Genomic DNA, 13,338 nt, shown 5'->3' with positions numbered 1-13,338 from the left:
ATAAAGAGAATCACCATGTTAAAAGGTGCCTCTTTGCCAAGGTAGCAGGGCTCCAGCTGTTGTTGGATGACAACTCCCATAATCCTTCACTGTTGGCCATTGTGGCTGGAGATGATGGTGTTGTCCAACCACAGCTAGAGGGCTGAAGTTGTACAGAGTGTAGAGTATGCCAATCACTTTCAAGTTTGCTTACAATAAAAGCAAATTAAAGCAGTTCACGTCTAAAAAATATATTACCTAGGCAAAAACGCCTAACCAAATAGCAACAGTAGGACACTCAAACAGTATCAGAATAAAATAGTGAGGGAAATCCCTACCAGTGGCTCTTCTTTTCTAGTCACAGTGAAACTAGAAAATTCCTCTAGCTTTTTTAGCTGTCAGAAGATATTCAGAGTTCTAAAGAGGCAGAGTTTGTTCTTTGTGCAGTATGCATAATGTGTAGACTGGTACAAGATTACTGAGGTTTTTGTTTTGTTTTTTTAAATGTACAATACTCATTTCACTTCATTATTAATCAGGAAGAGACAAAAATAATTCTCTGGCATTTTTAAGGACAATGAAAAGCGAAGGAGGCCCTCTTCATCCACGGGGGTTTCTGTTCCCACCTATTTTTACAAATAACAAAACCGCGATAAAGACACCTTAACCCTATGGTGATTGGGAGGTTAGGTTCCAAGCACACTGAAGTGTGCTGAAAATCACAAGAAAAAGCAGGGAGCAAAAATAATAACAGTACCTTGCTCTCCAGCAATGCCCTCAAACCCCTCCCCCTAATTCTCAAATTTTTGACCTCCCCCGAGGAGAAAAGACCCACAAAATGGCTCTGTGCTACAAAATGCTGGCTGGAAATGTTGTCAGAAGTCATTTCTAGCCATTCAGGAACTGTGGATAAGCAAAAATAGCCCCATTTCTGCCCTGCAGATAAAGAAACCAGTTCCCCAGGACCCAACTGTGGACACACAAAACCATGGATGGAGAACCCATGAATAACGAGGGTCTCCTATATATGCTTGGTTAACTATCTGTTTAAAATGTGAATTGCTTGATTTAGAGCTTGACATTTTTTCCTGTCATTGTAGGGTATGTTTGTTTGTTCCTCTTGCCCCTCTAAACTATACTGAAATACCTCTGCCTAGAAAAATATGATATAGTGTTCTTGGTTGTGTCCATGTAAGAATATTTTATAGAAGAGACCTTTTGAATTCATAACTTTACAGTCTTGGCATAACTTATTTATACAGGTTAATTCATGGCGTTCTGTGAGATAAGTCATTCATCCCATGAGTAACCATTTAAAAGCCACAGCTGGTGGTTCAGAGCCTGGCTAGTTCAATATCAAAGCAGCAGCAAGGATTTTCAAATAGAAGAACACTCTTCAGTAAACAGCTGAGGCTTTGAAGTTGTTAAGAGCATTATTAACCGGTTTGCATAAAGGAAAGAGGGTTTAAAGAGCCCCTTGGGAAGGAGACGAGGCTTGGATCCGGTTTCCAGCATCCTCTCTTCGGGTAGCAGAGAAAAAGAGTGAATTGAATTTTTATTACATCTGCTATGGCATTAGAGTTTCTAGATCTTCAGCCTAGGGAGTGAGGCATTTCAAGCTGCTGCTACTGCTATGAATATTAATATTCGACTTTTCAACAACAATATTCGACTCAAACTGCTTTACATGGAATACGAAATAAGATGGTTCCCTGTCCCCAAAGGGCTTACAATATAAAAGAAACGCAACATAGACATCAGCAACAGCCACTGGAGAGATGGTGTGCTGGGGCTGGATAGGTGTAGTTGCTCTCCCCTTGCTAAACATAAGAGAACCACCACTTTAAAAGGTGCCTCTTTGTTCAGTTAGCAGTCACACTAAAAGCCCCCCAAACTAAAAGCCATCATAATTTTAGAATTTAAAACAAAAATTAATCCAAGTGATATGAGGTAATTGGTGGCATTTAAACCTGGACCTTTTCCAGCTGAACATGGACTTCCTTATGTCAACCCCACTTCCTCCACCAAAAGATCTCTTGCTGCTTTTTGCCATGTCACATAACTTGTGTTGTGGTTTGCATCAACTGTACCCCGGTGCTACTTCAATGCTGTTGTTTTATTTAGAAGAAGAATAATGGATTTTCAAGGGATGAAGGGATAAGTCTCTGTCCCAAGAGGCTTACAGTCTAGATATTGACATAAGGGAGACAACAGAGGAGGGAAGGGGAACAAATATGTAATTGTTATATGTAGTTAAGCTTAGTTACAGTAGGGAATGGGGGCTAACATGTTATGCGAAAGGCTTCACATAATTTTTTTAAGAAGGGACTGAAAGAAAATGAAAGGAGGCATCACACATCCTACTTAGGCTTATATAGAATATTTGTCAACAGCAGGATTGCAGTGGGGGCAGGGAGAGAAAATAAATTTGGGATGGTCTGAACAAAGTCTTGTGGCTCTAGTTTAATGCAACTTATTTGCATATCTGTTTCAAGCTAAATGTTCATAACTTTATGTTCATAAAACATAAAGCTCAATGTTCCCAAATCTATTTCAAGCCAAATGCTTAAAATAAGCTGAATGTTTATGCTGTATTGCTTATTCCATAAGCAATAGAAGTGCATCGTATTATGCTGTGGCACAAAACACTGAATTTTCTTCTGTAGCTGCAGCTTACTTCAGACAATTTGCCACACTCTTATTTTGGCAAGCCTTTCAGATTTGTTGCCTCTTGAATGTTATCTTCTGCAGTTTTAGGTTTGTTTGTACGCAGCCTCGACTGTTTTGTTGTAGGGGATAGCAGGATAAAATTCAGGAAATAAGCAAGGGGCAGGTTTACACACTCCCCACCCCCACACATGGCTTCCCTCTGTTTCCTGTTAGCATTAACTGTGGCTTGTTGTAATGTTTGAATCGCCAAGTTATGGTTGCCCTGCAAACCAGAACTGGATACCAAAGTTTGAAGTGGCCTGGTTTGGAGGCGAGCGCTAATTATGGCATGCCAATTTGGCCATCACGGAAAAATTCTGTTTAGCACGAAATAGAAAACGGAGAGAGGAAGCTGTGTATAAGGAGGTGGTCTTGAGTCTGCAGGTCATTATCTTCCAAGCCATGCTTTGGAGGATTGTCTTTCTGACTTGAGTTTGGGGGCTCTGGCTGTAATGTCTAACTGCAGAGGCTTCACTTAGCCTACAGTGCAACATCTGACCACCTGAGTATCTTTTTAAAGAAGTCTAGAACTCGCTAGCTAGAGGAAGTTGAAACTTGAAGGCAGTTTCCTGCGGGCTCAGAACAGGACATGCAGTGATGAAGAATTATTGCCTCCAAGAAATCCTTGTCCCACACTCCGCTTCTCACTTCGTTTCTGCTGCCCTGCCCAAATTCCATGCCTTCTTCAAATTCTCTGTCATCTACAAACCCTAGGAAGTCATTCCATAAAATTCTGGATAAATTATACAAAATAAACAGCTTCGTTCTATATAATGTATTCAGAATGCATAATTCTGTTGGTGTGATCACAGAATATTAAAAGACTCTTGATGAAAGCCAGACTAACTTCCTGACTCCTACTACTCAGAGTAGTCAGGGCTTAACAGGTCCCAGGTGCCAGGACACTGTCTAGACTAGGATATTCAGAGGTAGAGTTACTTAATAAAATCCTTTTGACCTAGGTAGCCCTACTGCTAACTATTATCAGCCCAGCCCCACTGCTAACTGAGCAAAGAGGCAACTCTTTAAAGTGGTGATTCTCTTAATTAGCAGGGGGAGAGCAACTGGCCCTATCCATCCCCAGCACAGCAACCCTCCAGTGGCTGTTACAGGTGTCTGTCTTATATTTCTTTTTTAAATGGTGAGTCTTTTGGGGACAGGGAGCCTATTTATTTATTTTATTTCTATGTAAACTGCTTTGGGAACTGGTGTTGAAAAGTGGTATATAAATATAAACTGTGTTTATTTCTGTTCTAAGCATGCTGCTTGTAGAGAGGATAAGGAAAAGCCCATTTACCTTCCCCATCCATATTGCCTGTCACTAAGTTTGGTAACTTTGTCAAGTTACCAGACGTGACAAAGTCTGGCTATTGGCTGGATCCTAGATCTATAGAATTCATCAAAGCTTTGTCTAAATAGGGTTGCCATATTCTGGCTTTTCAAACCTGGGTGCCTAATTTGCATATTATATAAATTGGCTTGAACATAATTTTTGAGCAGAATGGTGACTGCACGTTTTGCTCCAGAACTCCACTGCTACAAGCTTAGCTTAAAAAAAAAAAAAAAGCTGAAATCCAGGCGCATCTGGGTGAGCTAAGCAATCTGGGTGAGATGCTTAAAATCTGGGTGAAACCTGGAATTCCGGGGGAATTAGAGCAGGTTTATATAGTTTAACATAACTCACTGGCCATTTATGTCAGTTAGCAAGGACTCAGTAAACATCCTGGTTTTTGGATCATACCTGGGAATATAAATATGGAGAGATGATCAACCATCTGGCAGACCTGAGCACATTGTTAGCTTTGTGTATTGCATGCTTATGTCTCATTGGCTGCTCTCTTGATGGGAGGTGCTGAGCGTTTCTGTAGCACTCTGTGCTAAATGCTTTAAAATCCTTGGAGAACTCCTCATAATAATGCTGGGGAAGGTTGTTCCCATTTTACAGGTTTGAATAAAGAGGCATGCTAAAGCAACCAACCTGAACCCATAGCTGAGCTGGGATTTTTTATTTTATTTTTTATTTTACATTTTAGTCTGGTTTCACACTAGTACCCTTTAGAGCAGGGGTGGGCAACCTTGTCTCTCCGGCTGTTGCTCAACTACAACTCCCATCAACCCCAGCTGCAATAAATTGCCTCAAGAATTGCAACAAACTAGTCTATTACCTTTTAACCAGCTGCAATATATTGCATTAAGAATAAATTGCAGCTGGGGATGTTGGGAGTTGTAGTTGAGCAACAGCTGGAGAGCCAAGACTTCCTACCCCTGCTCTAGACCAGGCCTGCTCAAATTTGGCCCCCTAGCTGTTTTTGGACTACAGCTCCCATAATCCCCAGCTACCATGGCCAATAGCCAGGGATTATGGGAGTTGTAGGCCAACATCTGCAGGAGGGCCGGAGTTGAGCAGCCCTGCTCTAGACCTACAGCTGTAGTAATGGGGTGAAAGGGAGGACCTTTATTTTTCATGCTTGTAGTTATTTGCTATGTATTTTTTATATTGCAAAAAAAGGCAATGAATATAAGAGCAGACAGCTTGTGGAAAGGGCTGTATCTTCTGTTTGCAAATGAATACTTTTCTTTTTCTGCCAGGGGTTCCTCTTGGAAATTTTCCTTCCTGTGTGATTGTCAGATTATCACACTTAAAAAACCAAAAACAGATGCTTGAGAATTAACTTCTACAACATATTTTTTCTGGTCTGTGGCTGCAATAAAGATTACTACTACTACACTTAATATAATTTAACTTCTTTTAAATGCCAGACTGCCAACGGCGTAGCCTCTAGAGAGGAGGAAGAAATAAGTGAACTGCAGGAGGATGACAGAGACCAGTTCTCTGACCAGCTGGCAAGCGTAGGCATGTTAGGAAGAATTGCTGCTGAACACTGTATACCTCTTCTGACTAGGTAATAGACTGGTTTCCAAACTACAAAACACCTTGTCATTGTCAAGGATCCTGACTCTGCCCAACCTCCAAGTGTTGCCCCTTTAGATGTGGCTGCGGCCACTTTACTTACAGGAACGAAACCGCGCAAAAGACGCGAGTGAAACGGAAGGCGCAACAGAGCCTTCGCCACCTAGTGGCTATGTGCAGATGGTTGCTAAGACAATTTAGCTTGACACAGGTGGGAGGGAGTGGAAGGAAGGAAGGAAAGAGGGTGGGATTGGAACAGGGAAGGTGGACAGGGTTTAAAGAAGGAGAGGCTGGGGAGAAGAGATGGGACATTTTGGAACAGAAAGCTAGAGAAGGGCAATCCTCAGTGGCCACTGGCGACTCCAGTGTCCAGGACAGAGGGAGACCAGAGTGAAGGAAACTGCCACCCCCTCTATTCTGAAGCCTCTAATGGGGAAGGAGGTGCAGGTCCCAGGTCAAGATCTCACAGACTCGAATGACTTTTACAATTTCCCCCCAAATTAATTTAATGCCCATGGCTTTTCCTCAGCTTATTAGAAGACAGAGTGACAAGGCTTCATGGCCAGTTACACAGGTATCAGCAGCAGTTAATTGCCTCACCAGGATCAGGCTCCATGGACAGTAAAATTCTTGATGACCTGTATGAGGATATTCACTGGCTTATTCTAGTCACAGGTGAGTGTAAAAATTTTAAATATTAAAAAACTGGTGATGACCCATTGGAAACTGACCCTTCTTTGTATATCCTCTGCTAGCTTTTAATTATGTAACCAATAGTACATAATGGTGGTACCTCCACCGTGAGTCACTGGAAAGTTGTGTGTGTGTGTGTGTACCTTATTTACACATCACACCCTTCTTTCACTATACAGTCATCCCTCACCAACCGCTAGGGTGCCGTTCTGGCAAAACCTCGCCATCGGCAAGGTATTAAAGTCTATGGGAAACAGCGGGTTAGGAGACCTCTGACCGCAAAAAGACCTAAAATAAAGGATATTTTGCTTTTAAAATCCTGTAATATCGCCAAGAGTCACCAAGAAGAATGAACAGATTGAACCTCTGGGAAAACCACCCACCCATCACTAAAAAAAAGCCACTTGGCAACAGCATATACTCGGTCACAGTTGGCAAGACCTGTCACAGTTTCTTATTCCCATATACTCAAAATGGTTGGTAAAACCGTGGTTGGCAAGGGATGACTGTATTCAAATGAGTAAAAATGTCAGAGACTTTTTAGGCTTCCTAGAAGTATGATATTTTGTAATGCACATCACTAGAAAACAACAAAGGTCTGAGCTATAAAGCTCTTTCTTCTTGCCCCATGGAAGAATGACAGAAGCATTTTAGTTCTGTTATGGATCGATTGCAGGGGAAAAAATTGGATTTACGGGCAGTGTACCAAAACACTGTTCATAAAATATATAATATATCTCTGTTAGGAGCAGTGAGCAATTTATATTGGGATGAAGCTGCTTCTCCTGTTATGAGGAAGGTTATCTTCAGACAGAAAATGGAAGAGTGATTTCTCCCATTCTCACCCCCCAGAATTGTTTTTCCTTGCACTGTGGTGAACAAGGTTTCCCTACAGCTCCAGTATAATGACCAGAGCCCAGCAAGTTCACAGCTTTAATTTCTTCCATCCAATGATCCTAGATCTTCAGGGAGTAGTAGAGACCTATCTGCCACCACCATTAGTTTAGGGTAGGGATGTGCAAAACATTTCGAGCTTGAAACAAAATGCCCTTCAAATAAAGGGCCTGTTTTGAGTGCGAAACAAAACAAACCTTGCAACGTTTCGAGTGTTTCAATAGCCGTTTTGGAGAGCAGTTTTTCCAGAGAGAGCTGGTCTACCGATTGGGGTTGGTGGGTAGACCAGTTCCCCCAGGCAGGCTGATGCGCTAAGTCCAGTAGGCCAGCTAGTCCAAGAGCTCCTCTCTGAACCTGTCCCAAGGATCCCGGCACTCCCGCCCAGCCAAACCCAACTTCTAAGCCCGGCCTTTAGCCAAGGTCAAGGACAATAGGTCGTGCTAACTGAGTGGGGATTTTTAAACCTCATTCTTGATGCTGTGCTTCTTCTAGCTACCTATTTGTTTAAATGGGGAAGTGGGAAGGGGGCATTCCCCAAGCTAGTGTTGCACAGGTCATCTACTAGATGTTATTCTTGGGCTGCTTGCAGTCCGAAAACACACAGAGATGGGAGCCTAGAGCATCTGTCTCATGGGGGTATCCCCAATGCAGCACACGTCATGTGGTGCATCGTGGGATACCTGGGGGCTTCTGGAGATCCACACTGCTCTAAGCAGCACGGATTGTGTGGGTGCAAAGAGGAGGCACACTGTTGTCTGCGGGGAAAGTGTTGGGCCCTGCCTGCCTACCCGCAGGTTGTATGAATACCATTATTGAATGAAACTCTAGATCAACTAGGATATTCTCAAATTCTTTCTGCTCTCATGTTATCTCACAAGGAAGCTATGCAAAGAATCTACAGGATTGTGTGAGAAGCCTTCTTTGCTTAATGATCGGATCACCATGTTTTACCCACAGAGCCTCCAAAACTGTAGGATTGCTTCCATCTGGCTTAGATAAAGAAGCTGGTGCCAGCACTAGAAAGGCAATTATTTTCCCCAGCTAGTGGCCTCAGCTGTGATCTTGCTAAGTCTCTTGTCTCATCTGCATACTAAAAGATTCCTTGGAGCAGCTTAACAGATAAGCACTCCCCACTGCTCATGGGTTCCCAATGTGGAGGTTCTCCATTCCCTTACAAGTCTTTTGTTTGAAGGCCTATGAGCAAGGATTCTCTAAGGGAGTTCTCATAAGACTGTTTTCTTGGTAATGGTATCTTCAGTTCAAAAAGTTTTTTAACTGAGAAGGTATCAGTTAACCAAAATAGCTTCATTTTATCAGGAGAAGGTGATTATCAGGACAGGTTCCATATTTATTTCAAAGGTCATGTTCACCTTTCAAAGATACAAAGACTACTCCCCCTCCCCCCCCCCACCAAAAAAAACCCCTGCCCATTCTAGATGGAAAGATTGGTATGTACTTGATGTCTGGAGAGCCCTGCACTTTACACAACACAGATGAGAGAGAGAGACAGAGACCTTTTTATTGTCTCCAGTGGGAGGAAGATCTTAAGATTTCTTTAGACAGATGGTTGAGAGATTGTATGAACAAAGACAAAGTGATCTGATGCAGGGTACTGAAATAAACTCTATTAGAGTAGCACGTTTGGTAGCCTTTCAGGTTATCGCTTGTATGAATTAGAAGTGCAAGTCTATCACTTGATTGTTTCCCTATGCCTTTGCGCAGCATGATGAAATTTATCCTTATGCCTCTACAGATTTATTCTTCAGCAAGAAGGAACTGAATTTGGTCCTAGAACAATGAAACTCTGCCACCTGGGATGATATTGCACTAAAGCATCCTAATGTAAACTGCTTTCCCCTACTAACAGAGAAGGAAAAAAATAGATTTATTGTGAATTTTTGTGCTTGTTGGCAAGAGGAGAGCAGTTTATTCCATCAAGCTCTGCGTATGTGATCTTTAGAGAATATATATTCACCTAGATTAAGGACCTATAGGAAGCATTCTTTTCCTTTCTTTGTTCTCTTTAAAGTAAAGTGTGCCTTCAAGTTGATTTTGACTCCTGGCGCCCACAGAGCTCTGTTGTTTTCTTTGGTAGAATACAGCAGGGGTTTACCAGTAATGAGATGATGCCTTTCAGCATCTTCCTATATTCCTGCTGCCCGATATAGGTGTTTCCCATAGTCTGGGGAACATACCGGTAGGGATTCAAACCGGCAACCTTCTGCTGTTAGTCAATCATTTCCCTGCTGCGCCACTTAAGGTGGTTTTTGTTCAGTACTAAAAAGAACCAAGATGCTAATGTTGGCTTGTTTCAAGTTCAGTCTTTTGGATAGTCAGGGCTCAGGAAATGCACTCATCTACTCGTCAGTGATGAGTGCAAAATGAAGGTGGGGGAGTGCAAATCCAGCCAGAGAGACATGAGGTGGAGAGGAGAAAGAGGTAGAGGCAGTGGTCACCTATCTGCACTGGGGTGGAGGATGGGGGAGAGCCCAGTCACTCATGGAGGGAGGCCCCCCCACTGCTTCCTTCTCAGCTTGGATGCTTGCAGAGGAATCCAAGCTGCAAGAGAGGAAAGCTGAGGGAAAGGAGGGGCTGCCTCCATGACTGGACTCTGCCTAATGAGGGAGGCAAATGGCCACGGCAAGTGCCTCCAAACTGATTTTCTCCGTCGCCTCTAGCTGCCATGGTGGAAAGCAGGTCAGAGAGGCACTTGCCTCTGTGACTGAGCTCTCCCAGTAGGCAAAGCCCAATTGTGGAGTTAGCCCCCCACCCTCAGGCTTGAACCCAGGCCTCAGGGACCCAGGAAGTGAGCGGGGTGGAGGAGAGGCAGCCTCTGTGACTGAGCACCTGCCTACAGGGAGAGGCAAGTGCATCTGACCTCCTTTCCTCCATGGTGGCTAGATGCTACAGAGAAAAGCCGTTTGCAGGGTGGGCGCTTGCCTTGACAATTGGGCTTTCCCTGTGAGCAGAGCCCAGTTGTGGAGGCAGCCCCTCTCCCTCTCCCTCTGCTTTCCTCCATGGCTGCATCCCCACTACATATATAAAAAAGAAGCTCCCCCCACCAGCCAACAACAAAACACCACTGATAGGAGGATTGTAACATGATTGCTTCAAAATGGTGTGTGTGTGTGTGTGTGTGTGTGTGTGTGTGTGTGTGTGACGTTTACAGCAGACTCAATGAGTATAGTATAGTGCTTAAATTGCAGTGCAATCTTATGCATGTCTACTCAGAAATAAGTCCCATTGAATTCAGTGGGGCTTACTCCCAGGTAAACAGGTATGGTTGTGTTTATGCAGTGTGGCAAGCTGGTGTCACTTGTTTCCAGCAGCACACATGTTCCAACATAGTTTGAGGAACCATCTGACCAGTAAGATTTTTGTCTGGCTGGTGAACTGAGTCAACATTCCTTGACCCCTGACCCCTGTGGATAGTTATATCAGTTCTGGGAAGAAATTGCTTTGCCACTTTTGTGTGAGGAAAACTCTGACCCTACCTGCATTAGTAGGTGGAGCTTCATCCCAATATATACTGTATCAATAAGAACTTCACAGTAAGTGCAGTAATATTTTTCTCTCCACAGGTATATCATTCTCTAAAAGTTGTGTTAAGCTGAGAGTAGAACTTAATTTAGAGTCCTGTTTTTAGGGAGACAGTATTAATACTGAAAAGTCCTTGATAAAGACTTTTCACTGAGGTTTTGTGGATTTAAATGTCCTGCTCAGCTATTTACAGTGATGTTCATTCATGTGCCATTGGCCTACTGAGTCTTTTCTCCTTGATTGTTTACAAATGGTCAAAATTCCATTGAGGTTTACTTAAGTCCTGTGTAAATGACCCTTTACTATTTAAGTCCTATATAAATGGCATAGTGCCTACATGTAATTAGGGGGTGTGGCTAAGGTCACATGCACCTCTTGAACCCAGCTGACATATGAATGTTGAACATCACATTCTTAGTGGGTGCTATGAATGTCGGGCCCCAATAGATATAGACCACTCTTTGAATATGATATCCAGCATACAATCATTGGACAGTAATGGGGCAGATCAGCATGATCTTGATCCACTACCATGTGAAGTCTCTGTCCGCGTAGGACTGTAGTTTCCTGGATCATCTTAAAAATATGATGCTCCTAGGCACTGTACCTTTCTGCTGGAAATAAAGTAAGTCTCTCTTGCCTGTCGATGTTATGAAAGCTTCTTAAAAATTTCAAGTTAACCTATGATACAGATCCTGTGCCAATGAAATATGATCAGATTTAAAACTAGCATTAGTCACATTTATTTGCAGTGTAGCAAAGAAATACATTATTGAAAAGTTAGTTTATAGTTGCTGTGGTATCTTAAGATGCTGAAGTATTCTACCCCAGTGATATTTCATTGTATAATACATAATTGTAACCACAAGTTAGACCTCAAGCATATGATAGAACTTAGTGAAATGTGGATGCCAGTTCTCTCAGCATCTCTTGTGATGGCCCTTAAAGCAGCTTTTAATCTAGGTCAGGTAACCTGAGGTCACTACTTTCTTTTGTTTGTTTGCTTTTAATTTTAAGGCTACCTCTTAGCTAATGATACTCAGGGAGAGACTCCGCTAATACCTCCAGAAATAATGGAGTATTCCATTAAGCATTCAACTGAGGTTGACATCAATACAACGCTTCAAATTCTTGGATCTCCAGGAGAAAAGGCCTCTTCCATTCCAGGGTTCAACAGAACCGATTCTGTTATTAGGTAATTTATTTAGTATCTTAATACCAAGTATTGAAAACAAATCAGACATAGACGGTATAAAGCAGTCTATTATTAATCCACATCAACATGAAAGCATTGTGAAATATCGCTATTGGTGATTAAAGTTAAATAGACTTGGTGTCAAGCTAGCTGACCATAGTGACCTGGAACTGATGTTCAAGGAAATAAACTTGAGAGGGGAAAAGTTCCTCAGGTGCTGGGAAAAGATTATATTTGTTAAGTTTTCAGTGTAGGCGCAGCTTGGAGTGGGCAGAAGTATCAAGTTTGGAGGGCTGGGTGTCACAGGGAAGTAAATAGCTTATAAAGGAAGGCGACATAAGTTAATTTGGATGTGTGCAGGTGATATGGCTACATCTTTAAATTGAAATAAATAGTTCATACCCAGGCAGAAATGACTACTCGGAATTTTGTCTTGAACAGGAAACATGCATATCCAGATTCTCTAAGTTTCTCAATATGAAATTACAAAGCAAATGCTTTTTGTTCATTAAAACAGATCTTCTCAGTTGTAGGGCTGCAGTTGAAAGAATTCATTATGTGCTTCTAAAAGTGCTATTGCATTCTATACTGTGGTTCAGTTCATTTAAGGGGAATATCTGAACTGTCCTTCACAAGAGAGAGAACCAATAGCAGTGTCCAGAATCTCATTCTGAGAAACTGATGGTGTCTTCTATTTAATTTTTGAGATCTTCTGTTTTAGTACAGATAATGTTAAACATTGTACTTCCCACCCACCCCCAGCTAATGTTGAGCATTGAAAAACTACATGCATGTTTTTATTACTATGCACTTGATTTCTAAATTGATTGGGTTTTATAAATGCTGGATTAAAACTTATTACCTGAGGCTAAACATAGTTTGATATTATGCAGCTGTAGTATCTCATTCACCTTGAGCTGAGCATTTTCTCAGAAGCACTGCCATCCTGGGGTTAGACCACTAGTTTCTACATGCAGTGGGGTGGGCTTACTGTCCTGTTACATTGTCAAAGTAGCAATAGAAATAGTATTTTCCATGTTCTAATGGTTTGAGAAATGAAACTGGGAACAATGAAGGTGTATTTCCATCCATATGCAAATATGGTGCTGGAAATAGTATAAAATCCCAAGAAACATACATAAGAACATAAAAGCCCTGCTAGATCAGGCCCAATGCCCTTCTGGTCCAGCATACTGCTTCACATAGTGGCCCACTAGGTGCCCTGCATTGGCTACTTAGAGGCATCTTGCCTCTGAGGCTGGAGGTGGCCTATAGCCCTTGGACCTGTAGCCATTGATAGACCTGTCCTCTATGAATTTGTCTAAACCCCTTTTAAAGCCATCCAGGCTATTGACTGTCACCACATCTTGTGGCAGAGAATTCTATAGGTTGATTATTTGTTGTGTGAAAAAGTACT

General features: G+C 42.2%; 1 protein-coding gene across 4 annotated transcripts in view; it reads left to right on the top strand.

The window, feature by feature from the left end:
• The window catches only part of XPO4 (exportin 4), a 124,876-nt gene that overhangs the window by 86,044 nt on the left and 25,494 nt on the right, over positions 1 to 13,338 (top strand). For all 4 annotated transcript variants that reach the window (XM_053311016.1, XM_053311018.1, XM_053311017.1 and 1 more), the window contains 3 exons: positions 5,449 to 5,591; positions 6,129 to 6,274; positions 11,744 to 11,921. In XM_053311016.1, the coding sequence (XP_053166991.1) occupies positions 5,449 to 5,591; positions 6,129 to 6,274; positions 11,744 to 11,921 (467 nt within the window). The remainder of the gene's footprint in view (positions 1 to 5,448; positions 5,592 to 6,128; positions 6,275 to 11,743; positions 11,922 to 13,338) is intronic.

This window comes from Hemicordylus capensis, chromosome 3 (assembly GCF_027244095.1).
Source record: "Hemicordylus capensis ecotype Gifberg chromosome 3, rHemCap1.1.pri, whole genome shotgun sequence".
Classification (NCBI taxonomy): Eukaryota; Metazoa; Chordata; class Lepidosauria; order Squamata; family Cordylidae; genus Hemicordylus; species Hemicordylus capensis.
The sequence above is the reverse complement of the archived record's forward strand: the minus strand, read 5'-3'. Positions and strand labels throughout refer to the sequence as shown.